This window comes from Sturnus vulgaris, chromosome 12 (genome assembly GCF_052056855.1).
Source record: "Sturnus vulgaris isolate bStuVul1 chromosome 12, bStuVul1.hap1, whole genome shotgun sequence".
In the NCBI taxonomy this organism is placed as follows: Eukaryota; Metazoa; Chordata; class Aves; order Passeriformes; family Sturnidae; genus Sturnus; species Sturnus vulgaris.
In genome coordinates, this window is record NC_142254.1 from 20,650,575 (window position 1) to 20,667,647 (window position 17,073).

General features: G+C 46.7%; 1 protein-coding gene across 3 annotated transcripts in view; it reads right to left on the reverse strand.

Annotated features, from left to right (window-relative positions):
- Positions 1-17,073, reverse strand: part of FANCA (FA complementation group A) — a 32,355-nt gene that overhangs the window by 9,245 nt on the left and 6,037 nt on the right. For all 3 annotated transcript variants that reach the window (XM_088172150.1, XM_088172149.1, XM_088172148.1), the window contains exons 9-29: positions 16,831-16,864; positions 14,492-14,558; positions 13,713-13,825; positions 13,010-13,086; positions 12,415-12,556; positions 11,787-11,920; positions 10,335-10,445; positions 9,859-9,954; positions 9,708-9,767; positions 8,849-8,937; positions 8,365-8,425; positions 8,223-8,272; positions 7,087-7,163; positions 5,309-5,413; positions 4,660-4,802; positions 4,144-4,214; positions 2,981-3,080; positions 1,994-2,193; positions 1,769-1,865; positions 1,369-1,545; positions 269-342 (exon numbers count right to left, since the gene is read on the reverse strand). In XM_088172150.1, coding sequence (XP_088028276.1) covers positions 269-342; positions 1,369-1,545; positions 1,769-1,865; positions 1,994-2,193; positions 2,981-3,080; positions 4,144-4,214; positions 4,660-4,802; positions 5,309-5,413; positions 7,087-7,163; positions 8,223-8,272; positions 8,365-8,425; positions 8,849-8,937; positions 9,708-9,767; positions 9,859-9,954; positions 10,335-10,445; positions 11,787-11,920; positions 12,415-12,556; positions 13,010-13,086; positions 13,713-13,825; positions 14,492-14,558; positions 16,831-16,864 — 2,078 coding nt within the window. The remainder of the gene's footprint in view (positions 1-268; positions 343-1,368; positions 1,546-1,768; positions 1,866-1,993; positions 2,194-2,980; positions 3,081-4,143; positions 4,215-4,659; positions 4,803-5,308; positions 5,414-7,086; positions 7,164-8,222; positions 8,273-8,364; positions 8,426-8,848; positions 8,938-9,707; positions 9,768-9,858; positions 9,955-10,334; positions 10,446-11,786; positions 11,921-12,414; positions 12,557-13,009; positions 13,087-13,712; positions 13,826-14,491; positions 14,559-16,830; positions 16,865-17,073) is intronic.

Sequence of the window (17,073 nt, forward strand, 5' to 3'; positions counted from 1 at the left end):
TCCAGTCCCACCCCTGCCACGGGCAGGGACACCTTCCACCAGACCAGGTTGCTCCAAGCCCTGTCCAGCCTGGCCTTCCCCAAGTGAAAACACACACACTCCTCATTCCAGCAGTGCTTGAACTCAGGACAAACCACAGCAGGCAACAGGCATTTGTATCCTGCAGCAACTGTTTACTTACTTCCTCATCTTCAGTGCTTTTCCCTAATTTTGATGGGAGACTCTTGGACTAACTATTCCCCTTCCAGCAGAGCCCCTTGGCCCTTACCTCTCTGAAGCAGAGAGAATGTCCTTTTCAGGGCACACTTCCAGCTCCATCAGCAGCCACTCTCTGAAAGACAGCTGGGAAAAGCCAGGATTTAGGAGCAGGGAAGAACAGCAAGGGAAATAACTTGTGCAGAACAGCCACCTGCTGCCCAGCATAAAACCCACTTTCACTTCATCTCCAGACACAATCCCATGTGGATCAAGAGACATGAAACAAGAGACATCAACCCAAGGAAGTTCCTGTGCTGTTTCTCTTCTAAAAAAATTCAAGCTAAAACCCCACTGGCTTTCCAAAATTCATGGAAATCCCATAAAGCCTGTCTCACACACACCCACCCCTTTGACATTTCCAAATACACTCATCACCTCCAAGCACAGAGACCAGGATGAACGTGTGTTATTAGAAATAAAGGTAAAATGAGCCAAGCACCTCAGTCAGACAGGCTGTGTGAGCATCAAAGAGAGGTTATAACACAGGGCTGTTCCAGCCCTGGACACTGAGCCAGCCAAGCACAAGGAGTCATTCTAGGAACACCACAAACTCCTGTGCACAAAGACAAACTGGTTTTAGAGGAAGTAGGTTAAAAAAAGAGAGTCTGTCAAATCAGAGACTCTGCAAGGGTGGTACAAAGGGAATAGCTGAGATGGTTTGAGCAGGCTGAGCCAGGCAAGTGCACAGGTGGCTCAGGGGAACATTGGCATTTACACAAAGCACCAGAAAAGCAAGGATTTCCAGTTATTTGCCTCTCCATCACTTCACAGAGAGCACAGCAGGGAGCCAGGGTGATGGGCAGGCCTTTGCTCTGCAGTTCCTGAGCTTCTATAGCTTGCCAAGTTTCCCACTTTTCCAAGAAATAGGACACAAAAGTTTTACCTTTGGTTTTCTCTTTCTGCCTTATCATCCCCATCAGATAACATCAGCACCCATCCCAGCCCACATGACTCAGCTGTCAGACAACTTTTCAGGTATTTAGTTCTTACTTTCAGACATTTAAGCTCTTACATGAAGCTTTTGATCACCAATAAGGAAATTGCAAAGGGCAGATCTAAAAAAAAGTGAGAATTAGAGGGTGAATTTGGGTGCTGGAAAAAGATTTATACCTGGAATGCCTTCTCCTTCAAGAGCTCTTGGAAGCCTGCTTGCTTCCATAAGCACAGGCTGGCTCTCCTGTAGTTCAGAGAGGGGCAGGACAGGGAGCTCCAGCTCAGGGCAGTTTTGGGCTCCTCACTCAGGGCTCCCCGAGCCTCCAAGCTCAGCCGTGGCACGAGGTGCTGCAGCTGCAATCAAACACCACATCCTGCAGGTGACTGCCACACAACCAGGCCCAGAGCCACCCCTGCCCCTGTGCCACTGCCCAGCAAGCACCAGGAGCTAAGAGGGGAGGGCACAGAGATGTTTCCACACTGTTTTCTTGGTGTTAAGTGGGATTTGCACAGGGACCTGCAGCAGGGGATTGGGCTGAGACTGAATTTTCTCCTAAGTTAGAGCAAGACTTTTTACCTTTTTAATCAGGCCAGGAGGAATCAAGGCACAAAAATCTTCACGAGAACAGGATGAAAACTTGCACATCAGATAAGCTGCTGCTGCAGTACAAAACCTGAGAGAGAAAAGGAAAGAACTCCATTGTCTGGTTGGTTCAACCACCTCCACAAACTCTGGAAATCCTCCATGGGAGCCTTCCCAAAAATCTGGGGGAGCAGGGAGGGGGTGGATGCCCCATCTCACCTCAAGCAGAAGGCAAATGACTCTTCTGTCCTGCACACGAGCAAGGAGCTCCAGTACTCTGAAACAGAAAGGGCCTTTCCAGGAACAGCCTGAGAAAGCCCAAAACTGGCTTCCACTCCAGGAATTGAAGCTCTGCATTCACTTAAGTGGATCACAAAAGCTGCCAGTCCTAAAACATGAGCAGCACTGAGTGAAGGACCCTGGAAGGTAAAATAAGTGAAGAACAGGAAAGACATTTTTAGTAATTTTGTAGCACATATTTTGTAATATTCTTACATACTGTCTCATTGCAACATTTCATATTTCATTTTTGATACTGTAACATTTTGTACCAAATCACCTTTCTGAGGGAAAACACTCAGATGTAGTGAAGGAGCAGAGCACTGTTCGTGCCCACCAGTAGTGCAGCAAAAATTGAGCAGATGAGACACAACCCACAGCAGAACTGGAGGTTTCTGTAATACAGCAACTTGAAATAATTCACTGTAAATTCAGATTCTGGGTTTCTCAAGGCTTCTTAGCTTCTCTGACAGCTAATTTAATCTATCAGCCTCTTATTTTCACCCTTGCAAAATCACAGGGTAGAGGAAAGAAAACAAGCAGTTCTTTAATAACAAACCATGCACTGCTGCATCCCCAGATAGGACCATCTTAATTTTATTTATCAATTTTTACAATTGAATTGTGCAATGTGGAACCTTAAGAATGAAGCATTCTACCATTTTTCTTTTGTCTCTTTCCTAAACTTGCCTATTTTAGATTCTGTTAAAATGTCTCAGAAGGCATTAACCTTCCACAAGTAGCATTTCTGTAGGGAAAAATTCTCCTCACATTACTGAGGGCAGCTTCATCCTCTTTGACCAAAGCTGGGTATTTTTTTGGAAGCCTGGAGGGCACAGTACAGCCCAGACAGGTCCATGCCCCCCAGCTGAGGAAATGGAGCAGGATGGCCTTTAGCACTACAGGATTCCTGGCTGGAAAACTGACCTGATGATAAATAAGCTGGCAGAGCCTGCCCAGGAGTGCAGGCAGGAGATTCCTGTGTCCACACATCATCTTCACCACCAAGGAGAGGCACGGGCCCTGCCTGCACAAGGTGAAACCACAGGCTCATTACATTTATCCCCAACGCAGGAATGTGCAATTAAAAAATGCTTAAACACCCTGGAGCTGCTCCATGCTTGCCTGTAAACACAGCACAATTATCATTCCACGCACAGGCTCAAAGCAAGAGGCACTTTTGGGGTACCCGAGCACAGAACCCTACAATACAGATGGCATCTCAAATACTTGTTGTCATCTCAGAAGACCAAAGTGACCTCGGAGTGACAATAAGGACGGGTGGAGCTGCCTGAGGCACAGGGTAAACAGAGGCAGAGCAATAAATGGGATCCAAACACAAAGCAAGGAGGAATTGCTATGACAAGGCCCTGCTGTAAAGCAGGGGCAGGGAGGGATTTTCCCACCCAGATAACAGAAAAAAACCCATTCTCAGAAGGGATCAGGTGGGAGTTGTGTTTAGACACCATTTCCTGGGACTCGTTTGTCACAGAGACTTTTCAGTGGGGTTTTTAACAGTGATTCATGTGCTCCAGGGCAGAGCAGTGCAAGACAGGGAAGGATGCCCTGGCTGCCAAGGCAGCAGGGCAGCTGGGATCACAGCCAGCTCCTCAGCACGGCCTTGTTGCCCAACAAAGTGATTTTCCACTGACACGTTGCCCATAATGTTTACAGGCTCTGCTACATCAAGGAGCGTTCCCAGGGGCAGGGCAGTGCTGCCTCTGCTCCCCAGCCAGGCCAGAACAGACCCCGGCCCTCGCCAAGAAAAAAGAATTCCAGGACAAAAGGGATTGGCTTCACTGCCATCCCCACTGCTGGGCTGGAACACCCAGGCACTGCTTTTTGGGGGGGGTTTAATCCCTGTCACAGAACAAAGCAGAGCCAAAGGCCACTTTGCTGAAGGGATCTGTAACAACAGAGGAAAAACATGTTTTATTTACTCATGTAGCTCAGAGTGAATTAATTCTTGGAGAGCAGACCCCCCTGGCACTGGGGGTATGAACACCCAAACTCCCTCCTCAGCCCTGCACAAGTGCTGGAATTCTGGTTATCACCCAGTTTAGGTTCTCCTACTCTGACTCACATCTTACCTGGCAGGAGGGTTAAAAGAGGAAGCAGCTAGTAGGGTTTGGCAGAATGATGTCAGCAGAAGATCAACAACCTGAAATCAAAAGCACAAGGAATAAACCTGGAATAAAACCCACACTGCTAATTCCTGCTTGTCAGGCGGGATACCTAAACCTAGTTTTCAGCTTTGTAGATATCACATTTCCTGACATGAAAACAAGGAAATAAATTGGTTAATGAGATTCACTACAAGTTGTACAGATCCACTGCCACTAAGCATGGAAAATTAAGTCCAGGAATGACCCAGCACACAAAAAAACCACAGCAAAGCCTTGCTCATCACAGGACTGCTCTGGTAGAAAATATCTACAGATCCAGCAACTTCCAGGTGGTTAAAACACAGGAATAGTCTGTGCAGGGCAGGATAAGGGAGACAAAAGGAGAAGTGTATTTCCTGCTCCGGGCAGACAAAGCAGCCTTTCTCACCTTCTGTGCAGATGCATTTTCCCCTGCCCAGCCCCTCCCCGGTGGTAACTCACTCTCTGGTGGCAGGGTGCCAGCCTGGGGGCAGGGACAGCCACTTGGATTGGGGAATTCGAAGGAGAAGCTTCATTCTCCTCACTGCTGTCACCCAGGACACCTCGGAGTCTGTCTGAAACCACGGCAGTCTGAGCTGCCACATCTGCAGGGAGGGGACAGGAGGACAGGGGAAGAAGGACAGCAGGCACAAAACATTTACAACCCCCCACAGCAGCAAGAACCAGCAAAATACAAACTTTAATCATGAGTCAAAAGTATGTTAGGAAAAGCTTTAATAAGCAAAAAATATTGGCTGGGACACAGTGGATCAGCATCAGCAGCATTATTTTTTCCCAGTACTATTTTACCAACACACCTCAGAAAAAGGGAGGAAAATGCTTTCCAAAGGGGGCTGAGCCACCAGGTGAAGCCCAGGAGTGGGGCAGCAGAGATTGGTGTGAATACCACCAAGATAAGCCCCAAATAAAGCATGGGAATACATCAGACATTCAAATGTACATATTCATAGCTGGAAGGATTATCAGCTCTGAAGGATTACCAGCTCCAGGTACCAGTGGCAGTAACTCCTGCTGGGCCTTTTGGCCAGCACCAGCCACACTTTATTCAGGCAGTTTTTGGGATAGTCAATGAGAAGCAGCTCCCTCATACCTTCCCATTGAGCCTGGTCCACAATCAGAGTCCTGAGCTCAGCCAGTTCAGCCTTCAGCTGCTCCAAAGGCTCTTTGGAATGGCTGGGCTCTGCTTTGGAGTCCTCTAGACAAGGAGGAGAGGAAATGCATTCAGCAATCTCTGCGTGCACTTTCTGTAGAAGCAGAATTTACTTTTCCTGAAGCTCTAACAAAACCCCAAACTGTCAGTCTGCCACACAGAGAGCTTTGTTTCTTCACTCAGAATGTGCTATTTCGTTAATAATTTATGGGTTCATGCCTAGTTGCAAAAAGGAATTGAGTTTTTAAAGATGAGAGACAAAAAAGTTCAGTTTTCAGAGTTTTCTTCCCACTTCCTTTAGCCCTGCCCTTCACAGAAACATTTGCTGTCCTCAAGATTGGAGTCAGGCTCAGAGTGCAGAGACAGGCATTACAGCACGGATACATCACCAGCTTCTCCAGATGTCCCATGTTACTCTGGCTTTTTGTTTAAGGGAAGGAATAAAGGAAATTCCTTTTACCACTAAAAAGAGAAGCCACCAGCGACTGGAACAGCTTCTTGTACAGGGGCCAGGAATAAATCACACAGGAGCAAGAACAGCAAATAACAACGGTTGAAATTAACAGTGGCTGCAAACACGCTGTAAAATGAAGTGTTGGGACCCACTGAGTCACCAGAGTGAGCACTGACACTTTGGGGTTGCCCTAAACCCCGGGGATGGGGCAGGGAACAGGATCAGAGCGCAGGGGACAGCAGGGGACACGGCTGAGGCTGCTCAGGAGGGTGGCACAGGGCCCGGGCAGTGCCACTAGAGGTCAGTGGCAGCGCAGGGAGCCCCGCGGTGCTGCCGGGATCCTGCAGCTCCATCCCGGCCCATCCCGCAGGGATCCCATCATCCCGTGGTTGCCAGGCCAACCCCGCAGCCAGCCCAGCCCGCTGCACATCCGCGGTGCCCGGGCACGGCTCTGCCACGCCCCGCCAGCCACAGCAGCTCCAGAAAGCTCCAAAGGCTCCGAGCAGGGCTCGGCTACAGATTTATCTGCATAGCCAGAGCATGGATCTGTAATTTCTCCCCAGCACGCTCTGGGAACTATCCCTGCTCCCCAGCCTGACCTTTTCATTGAGTGTAAACCAGTGGAAGGTGTGTTTGAAACACCCACTGCTGACAAACAGCAGAGCTCATTAAATACCCTCATTAAGTACCCTCATTAAGTACCCTCATTAAATATCCATAACCCTGCCCCAGTAAAGCTGCAGAGACGGGACCCAAAATCTCCTCCCACTCCACCACCCATAAAGCAGGAGCTGCAATCCCTTTCCCAGCCCCTCCCGCCCCCCCAGATCTCCCTAATCCCCTCTTAAAAGAGGATGCCAGCAGTTCAGACAGCACAAGTGTCATTGCACAAGGGATCAGCACAGCAGGTTCCCAGCACAGCAGATTCCAGCCCGGGCTGAGCAGCTCAGGCTGCAAACGCTGATTCATGGAAAGGTCTTGGGGGTGGAATTCAGGCAGCTCAGGCTCAGGCATCATCTGCAGCCTCAGCACAGCACAGGGCTCCCAGGGACTGCAAAAATCCCACACAAGCAGGGCTGGCAGTAAAAGTCATTGCAGGAGTAAGAATTTAACACCTCAATACAACATCAAGGACATAACAATTATTTATATGGATTAAATACCTATTCGGCCACAAACCTTTGAAAAATTTCAGTTCAGGAGGGCAGTAGTGGAAAAATTAGTATTTCCTATTGATCCATAAGTAAATGTTGTATTTTTTTACCTTGTAACACCTTTTCTTTCATAGCATGACAGGCTTGCAGGTATGTGGAGTAGAGGTTTGAAGGTATTTTATCAGCTCTGTGAAAAAGAAGAGATTTATTATCCTGCATAACCACCAACTGCAGCTTTATTAAATAAGCACAAACAACAGCCCTTCCATGAAATGTAATTAGAGGGACTCTCAAGCATAAAGAGCATCTGAAGCATTTTTTAATCATCTGACATGAGGGGCAGAGATTTCTACCCAAGGCTTTCACAGCAGCATTGCACACGTGTAGCACACACAAACCCAATACTGTAGATGTTATTAATTAATGTTTTAATGCCTATTTCATATCTAGTTGATGTCCGAGATCCCAGAAGAGTGTGAGCTGTGAGATGCAGCATCCACAGATGTAAAATGTGAACGTGCTGAGCCCAAGGTGTGACCTCCTCTCTGCAGGGCAGGCACTCACTGCTAAGAACACATCCCATGGGGCTCCCCCGAACTCAGCTGCTTCTCTTACAACTTTAATTTCACTAAATGATCCAGCCTTTAATTTTAGAGCCAGACTGGAATGACAAGGCAGGGCCGAGCACCTCATTTGCAGGCAGTGTTGCAAACATTCTTCCCCCATGAGAGGTTACAGAGGAATTACTGGATGTAAACTAAAGCTGTTCCTGCAGAACAGCACTGAAAAGAAAGAACAGTGCAGAAAAGCACTTTAAAACATGCATGCAGGGCAAGCTCGAGTCCTGAGAGGAGCTGTGTCCTGCTGGGGCATCATCCTGGTGCCCCCTGAGCATTAACAGACATTTAAGTCTCATCTTTCACTTCCCCTTTATCCCCTCCCAAAGGGAGCTCATATTCCTGGGGAAATTTTATATTCAGCTGTACCCTTCAAGATTTGCATAAAAATGTACCTGGCCTGGAGCCAGAGGGACTCCTAAATAATGATTTCACAGTGGCCAGAGGATTAATTACAGACCTGAAGACTACACAGATAAGCTCCTCCATGCACAACCTGCAGGCCACAGACCTGGGCCCTGCAAGAGGTTGGTTGTAACCAAGGTGTCAAAGCCTCTGATAATCTGATATCAAATGTCCCAAAAAGAAAGCCCAGCAGCACAGGCAACAACACTGGGGTGTCTGAATACCTCTTTAAGGAGTCTATAAAAGCCATGTGTCCATCTGGGGTTTTAGGGAGCTGTAAGAGAGGGAAAGGCAGGTCAGGGGCAAATTATCTGTGTACAAACACACAGCTAATGGGAGGGGCAGAGAAAAAAGGCAAATACTGACCACACGTGGCTTGAGCAAAGCTGGAAGGAACCAGGAAGTGTAGTATGGTCGTCTGAAAATGCTGGGAAAATAAAGAGAGCAAAGTATTAGCAATGCCAAAAATCCAAACCTCAGGAGTTAATTTGGCTCCTGCAAATACAAAATGTTCATGGTAACACGAATAACCACAGACAAACCAGGTTCAGATTAGCCAATGGTTTTTAATTTCTTTCATTTTGTCTTTATTTATTTGTAATAATTTTGGACTTCTTTTGCACAGGGGAATGTTCCTTTTCACTCTCTCCACAAATGTCCTCTATTAAGATGACTCCTCAGGAAGTGGGAAGAACTTCCCCAAACCTCCCTTGCTCATATCCTCAGTTTTTCTTGTTTCCTTATTTTGATTCATACTTGGCTTCTACAATTATTGTTGTTGTTATTATTACTATTATTATTATTATAGCTTAGCCCAGGAGGAGCTGAAAAGCAGAAAAGCACACAGTACCTGGCTTCTATCACAGAGGTTGGGATCTTCCTTGTGTTTTCAAATATCTGAAGAGCCTTTTCAACATCACGGAGTGCCTGGGCCTGGGGCTGCCCCACACCAGGAATGAGAGAAAGATGTGAGAAATCGAGGGTGATGATAACCTTACCTTTTCTGTTCTGAATTTGCTGTATTGTGATTCTATTTTAGTTGTATGTGTGGAATTGAGACACATCATCTCCACTTCCAGCCTGTGCCTGCAGGCAGAGGCACTGACACCCCGGGTTTCTCTTGTTTGAGTTGTGAGACACCTCAGGCTGCAACAAGTTCCTCAACTGAAAACCAGATCAGACTTTGAGAAATTAAATTAAATCTTTGCTTATGCCCATGAGTTCATGACAGGATTGAGTTTCTTGTATTTTATTCAGCTATCCTGCCTCCAGCCTGTATTTCATGTAATCATGGATTAAGTACCTATTCAGCCACAAATCTTTGAAAATTTCTCTTCCTCTGATCAAAATGTAGGAAGGAATAATAAAGCCAAACACTTCCTTATAAATAACTGTTGTTATCTAAAATACATAATGAAGTGTGAAGCTGCAGAGTGTAGATTCCATCCCCAAATCTCCTTTGAATATCCACACTTTGGTCCCACACCACAGAGATAGAGTGCTCCACTGAAAATAATCAAAATGTGACTCCAGTTTTCATGAGAACTGGGGAAATCCTGTATTTATGGCCACTAAAACCCTCTGGCTTGAAGCTGGAGACTTGGCAGCACACTGAGCTTTGGAATGGCAGGGAGGTTGATAACCACAGAGCTTTTCCAGAGGAAAAGGGACGTGGCTGATGAGAAAACTGAGAGCCAGGGCAGCAGTACCTGCACAGCCTCATCGGTGGCAGAGAGGTCTTCATAGAGCCCCATGTCTTCCATGGCCACCTGTGAGAGGTCAGAGGTGCAGGTGGTCACACATAGCAGGGTTTGACAGATCCACAGAGAATTCTTCTCCAAACAGACAAAGTTTGCTGACCTTGAGGTCGGCCAGTCGTGTTTTAGCCAGAGTGATGTACTCCAAGAGCAGGGCCCGGTGTTTGGTGGGCACAAAAGGTGGGTACATGATGTGCACCTGAAATGTGAAAGTCACAATGAGATTTGCCGTCGTTACAGGAAATCCAGGTAAAATTCTAACTAATGTTTACCTCAAATATTCCCCAAAGAAGGCATTATTGCTTGGTTAAGGATCAATCATTTTCATGGCAACTGACATAGTTTTTCCCAACAACAAAGAAGCCAAATCAGTGAAGTGCTTAAAATGAATTCCATGAAAGGAATTCTCCCCATCAATAAAAGATGCTTTTTTTCTTATTTCAGGAACAAAAGAGTTTGAATCATGAACCAGAAGGGTATAACAACATTTATAATGAGCTGAACCTACTGAAAGGCACAAGGACAGTCACTTTGGGGCAGTTCTAGACCTGAAAATCACCTCTGCCAGCACCTTCTCACCTTCAGGTATGGTGCAGCTTCAAAGGGCACCAGCTCTGACAGGAACTCGAAGAGGAAGACCAGAGATTTCTTACTGCTCCCATGCTGGCCACCAGCATTCCCAAAGGAAGCCTGAAACAGGGAAAAATGTCAAATTAGACTTTCAGCATGGAGAGAATCCTCATCCAAGCAGTGTCATAACTGAGCACATCAATCCCAAGCATCCTATTTCTGTCAGGAGAATCTTTTGGGAGAAAAATCTCCAGAGAAAGTTTACAAAATCATGGAATGGTTTGGGTGGGAGGGACCTTAAAGATCATCTAGATCCAGTCCCCTGCCATGGGCAGGGACACTTTCCATTAGCCCAGGGTGCTCCAAACCCTGTCCAAGCTGGCCTTGGGCACTTCCAGGGATCCAGGGGCAGCCACAGCTGCTCTGGGCTCCCCACCCTCATAGCCAGGAATTCCTGCCCAATATCCCATCCATCCCTCCCCTCTGGCAGTGGAAGCCATTCTCTGTGTCCTGTCCCTCCATCCCTTCTCCTCAGTCCCTCTCCAGCTCTCCTGGAGCCCCTTTAAGGTCTGGAAGGGGCTCTGAGCTCTCCCTGGATCCTTCTCCTCTCCAGGTGAGGAATCCCAGCTCTGCCAGCCTGGCTCCAGAGCAGAGGGGCTCCCTTGGATGATGGTGACTTAAGAGAAGTCTCCGTGGAAATTTGCTGCCATGAGAACACTTAAACAAGGCAACTTTGAGATGCACCAAAAGATTGAGATTCATATGGGAACCACAAATCTGCAGGTTTCTACACAGGTTTATCTGGGCTTTCTAAGGAAAAGAACCAGTCTGAGACTACAGAGAACACAACCAGTTTACCTTCTGATACCTCCTGGACACTCTATCAGCCAAAGCTGAGCTTAGATTTGCAAACTCATACAAAGGAATTTCCAGGTCGAATTTATGTGGAGATTTGCATCCCTAAAATACCCACCTGTTTACAGTTGAAAGCAACAAGCAATTATCTGTAAGGTCAAACACAGCAATTACAGCTGCATGCAAACCTCCAGGAAACAGGAATGCTTCCTCTGCCATAACCCCCAGCTTAGGCAATAACAACAGTGCTGCTTATCAAGATACTGAAATCCATCCAAGATGATGATAATAACAGGAATTACATGTCTGCATTCCTAGCAAATAACTACAACAGGAGAGATGGACTTAAAAGATGAAAGGAGGGAAAACTGGAGAAAGCCAAATAAATTTATTCTTTGCAGACACAAAGGCAGTAATAAATATGCAATCATTGCTAATATCAGTACAATCACTTGTACTTTTATTATTTTTTTTTTCTTCTCCTTTCTCATTCCTGGTTATCCTGTCTGGAACAAGGCTCTCTCCACGCAGCAGAACATTCCTTATGCACAGGTTGCCTCACACAATTAAAACAAAGCTCACCAGTCAGGCCTCACTTAGTCTCACCTTAAACCACTCAGAGTAAGACATGAAGACAGCAGGGCCCTCCAGAGCAGCCTGACGAGCGATCAGGAACGCAGTGATCATATTTTCCATGTCATAATTCCCAAAGGCCTTTAGCAGGAGATGGCTCAGGAGATCTAGGAACATAAAACAATAACCTCACACTTTGCTCCTGACAACAGTGCTGTACTTCCTGCAGTAAATGAAGACAAATATCTGTGATAAAACATAAGGCAGGACATTGCAGCCTGGAGAACCTCTGGGGTCTGATTTTATTTCTTTATCCACTTTCAACTGCCAAACATGCTTGGATTCCCTGTAGGGAGTCCAGCAGTGGGATAATTAGTAAGGAATTCTCATAAACAAGCTCTGCTAGCAAAGGTGAGCTAGAACTAAGGTTCAGTAATCACTACACCAATTAATAATGAAGGCAATTATCAAACAAGCACCCTGGAGAAGTGGCAGGCACGAAGCCTGGCATCCACATCACCACGGCCATGGAAAGTGTGAGTGGAAAAGCAGATGTGCTGCTGCTCTTTTCCATGCAGGAACCCCAGACAGCTCCCATGGATGGCTCCCCTGCCCCCCACCCCAGCAGCACGGGCACACCAGGCTGGCAGTGCCCACCTACCTTTGAAGAGCTGCTCAGCCTCAGCCTGGCACACCACCAGGGTGGACACACAGGACAGGACGTGCTGCCAGTTCACCTCGTGGGTCTCCAGGACTTGCTGCAGCTGGCAGATGGATTCCTTCACACTGAATGCCACCAGCAGCTGGGGGAGTGATGGAAATTCCTGTTAGCTAAGACATACAGCCACAAGGAAAAGGGGCATAGAGGCAAGATTGAAAAGCTTTTCTGTGTCTTTTTCAAGCTATCCTGCAGCTTTTGGATCACCTTCCCAGGCCCAAACAGCAGCCTGGACTGGAACCAGCACCAGCTAGAATAAACACAAAAATTCCAATTCTTTCAGAATCCATGCCATATTCTGTACCAGTGAAAATTCACAGCTCCAGTCAGCATCTTTGCTCTCATTAAGAGCTTTGCACTAACAAAAACCACTGTAGTTCTTTTCCTTCATGCTTCCTCCTCCCAGAGTTTCTGGCGATTGGTTTGGATTCTGCAACTGGATAATGTTGAACTAATTTCCAATAATCTGATTTCAGGTATTTCAGTGGATATAAAGCCAACATAATGAAGTTCTATGAGTGACACCAGGCAGATGTACCTTGCGAAACAGAGCCGTGAGCAGGGGACATGTCCTGGTAAAGCTCCACTCCTTCTGCATCTGGATGGCATCAGACACTACACCCACAAAAAGAGAACTTCAGCAGCAGGTTTTAAAATACACCCAAAACACTTAAGTTTTCCTTGTGCAGCCATTAAAAACTGCCCAGTGGAATCGTGTCTCCCATTTGTCTTTGGAACATGGGCTGAGGCACAAGGACTGGGCCATTCCATTATGGCACTGTCACCCAGAGCTGGTTTTATGATCACACGTGCATAGGCTGACATGGCACATGCAGAGAGAATCAGCAAGGAATCAGCTTTTCCCTCATTAACCTCTTTCATCTGGGAGCCAGCAATGACACAGCTCTCCCACACAACAGACAAGCAGCTCCAGGTCACAGCTCATGGGGGTTTTACCAGAGATTTCATAGCTCAAACATATCTCCTCCTAAAAACATCAAGCTGATCTGGGATTAGAACCTTCCTACCCAAAATTTTGTTCTGAACTATGACCCTCAGATGACTTTTTTTGCCTGATTTGGCACTCTGCTTATAGAGACCCCCAGAAAGGAGTTGAGAAGCCTGGAGGCTACTCTGGCTCTGTGTCCTCCAGGCTGGGCCCCACTCAGTGTGGGACAGAGCTCTGGACACACCTGGAGACACCTGGACACACCTGGACACCTGTCCCTGCCCATTCCCACCTTTCAGCACGGGGTTGTAGGTGAGAACCTCAGTCAGGGTGTGTCTGAAAAACTGCTTCAAGGAATCCGGGTGAGCCACACTTCCATAAAGGGACACATTGAAGACATTCAGCCTAGAAAGGAAAAGGAAATACCAGAAACAATGTCAGGCAGGTGATCAGCCAGGTACTGATTCATTATGATCAGCCAGGTACTGATAACACATGATCCACTAGCTGCTGATGAAATAGGAACAACCAAGTGCAGCTTAGGGTGAATAACTGATTTTTATTCTACACCCATTTTGCAAATTTCCACATATACCTTTTTGTATGTATTAAAAAAAAAACCAAAAAACTAATGGTAACTCAACACTGTGTAGCCATCACATTTACAAATGTGAGTCTAAGGGGTATCCCTGCACAGGGCTGAAGGTGACATGCACAAAGCAGTTAAATAAAACAGGTTTGGAAGCAGGATTGGAGATTATTTCACCTTCCAGATGTTTCTGCTCAGAAGCAGTGAGAAAACATGATGGGGAATTTTTGGCATGACAAGAGGGAGGTGCAGGGTTGGCTCCAGCACTGACAGAACCCATTTGCCTACCTGGCCCTTATCTTTTTTACAAGCCCTTTTGTCTGCACATATTTTATTAGCAGAGAACACCAAGCACAAGTAGTACTAGGAGGGGTGGGAGGTATGTAAATAAGTTAAAATCACCCCACAACACTCCTCCTATTTCAGTAAGAATTGCAACAGTGGATAAAAACCTCCTCCTGACAGTTTGGAACGTTTCTTACCAGAACCTCACAGCTCGCACAGTGGAAACATCTTCCTGCTTCTCTTTACCAACAGCATCAAGCACCCCTGCACCCCAAAACACACAAAAACCCAATGAGAAAAGAACCATGACACTAAACCCCACATGGGAACTAAGAGGAATGAGCAATTTGTGCCCCTTTACAAAGGTGACCCCGCTAGGGAAATGTGAGAAGCCACTCAGCAGTGCTAAATTCTTCCCAGATTTTCTCCAAAGTGACACAGAGACTCAGAAACTATTACCACTGACCTTGAACCAATTTAAAAGCATTCCCAAGAACATGCTAGTAATGAAGCCGTCTAAAAATGCATATAAATCAGTATTTCATTTCCAAACCCGACCCTAATGCATCTGTGAGTGTGAGCATCCCCAAGCCTGTCTGGAGGCAGGGATTTGCACAAGCTGAATTAACCACCATGCAAACCACGGTCCCAACAAAGAGCAGGCTGGGGGAGGGCCGCGTTTGTAACGTGCCATTTGCATAGCAGGAATTCCTTTTAAAAAAAGCTCGATTTGCCCCAAAACGAGCGCATAGAGATCAAACAGGTTGGCAGCTTGCGCAGCGCCGTTGTCTTGACGATCAGCCCACACCACTCCGAGCCCGCAGACTGGGAAACCCTTGCTTTGCTTTGCAGTCTGCTGCAGCAGCACTTCTGCTTTGTGCCACCCCGCCTTGAAAACCCTCCTCTTTCAGCTGATAAAGGAGTTTGGTTTGTGCATTCAAAGCATTTCGCTAAGAAAAAAAAAAAAAACCCTGAAAAGAAAATTTACTGAGCAGGGGCAGCGAAGCAGAGAAAAAGACGTCCTCACATGCCACCACAGCTTTAGGATGCAACACTCTCCTCTCCTGCTGAGGAATACTTTAAGGTTAAGTAGGGGAGAATAAAGCAAAGGAGATAAACTCAGCTTATCTTCAGGCACAGCAGTTCAGCACTGCCAGATCATTACAGTGAACACATTGCTCCCATTGCTCTCCCAGCCTGTCCTTCTCCTGTGAAGGTCTTCAGTAATATGGAACTCTTTTACATTAAAAATCCTAGTGTTCTCCAAAAATTAATGAAGTGGGACCCCTCAAAGGTGACCCAAAAGTATGGACTAATAAAATATCTTACATAAACCTCATGCAATGCGTTTTGCAGACTGCGAGTGTGGCAGTGCAGGCTGCGCAAACGGGAAGGGCAAATGAAGAGCAGGATGCAGATTCCTTTCTGCCTGCCAACATCCTGCTCCTCCTCCTCCAAAACCCCTACTCCTCTGCTCAGAAGGGCTGGTTTTCAACTCTCAAAGGCCACCTGAGATGGGATTCATACATATTAAATAATAAAGCACTCCTCTCGCAGCTCTCCCTTTTTAGAAGAACTCCCAAGGTGCGTGAGGCATTTCTGTGTGCAGACAGTGCTCCCTGCCACAGCTGGGGTAAGGAATGGGGCTGGCAGTGCCCACAGGGATGGAGGGGAGGTGCCATGGCCTGGCATGGGGTCACCTTAGAGCAGAGAGAAAGCAGCAGCGAGCAGGAAAGAGCCAGCAAGGAAAGCAGGGAAGTGCTGTCACTAAGGAGACAGGAGTGACAGCAGCTGCACTGTCAGGTGACACCAGCCAGGGGTGTGGGACACGGGAGGGCTGTAAGGAACGTGACAACAGCAGGTACAGCATCTCCCCGTGAGGATCAGCTGTGACACAGGACAAAAATAACCCCCGTGTGAATGTGTTTAGTCTTTGTGCGTCAGGATTTGCTGGCAAATCAGGCACTGCTGTGCTGAGCCCTCAGCAGAGGCACCAGGGCAGCTCAGGCCAGGGCAGGCACGTTGCAGTTCATGAACACTGGTGTTTAAAGACTACACACCTACACTAGATGCCTTTGCTCAGCACAAAAATAGAGGTTTCAGAAAACATTAGCCTGCAATTCCAAACGGTGAGTCAGCAAAATCGCTCAATTCAAAGTTTAATTTACTAGGCAGAAAAAATAAATCTAAAGCAGCAAAGCTGATCCTGGCCTAACCTCTGTGCTCCACCTGCTTCCAAGCAAACCTGTTTAAAAATCAGGAAATCGGGTCAGGTATCTATATGATGTTACAGTTGGGAGCAGAAAAAAAAGTAGCATAAAAGGCAAGAAATTATCTGCAGTGTCTGGAGATGCCTTAGGAGAACGACAGGGGGAAAGCAAAGGCAAATAAAATCAGTGACATAAACATTATGCACAACAGCACAGACAAAGCATCCAGGCAAAGGATTTCTCCTCAGGGATTCAGCAGTGAGCAAGAAATAGAAGTCTTGGAAGCAGCAGTGGCTGCACAAAGCTGAGATCACAGCAATACTTACATGCCAGCATTCTCTGTAAGACAGCACGGCAGATCTGTTCAAAATTGACAAATTAAGGGATTTACAGTTTCAAAGAGCTGCAGTTCAATGCAGAAAAAGTAAATTGACTCAAAGAGTTTTTGTCCCTCTTAAAGCTTCACTTTGACCTTAGGCTCTTCAATAGAACAGATAAAATAGACAGAAGGGCAGCATTTTCCAACCTTATAGCATTCCATGTCTCATATTCAAATGGAACACCCAAGC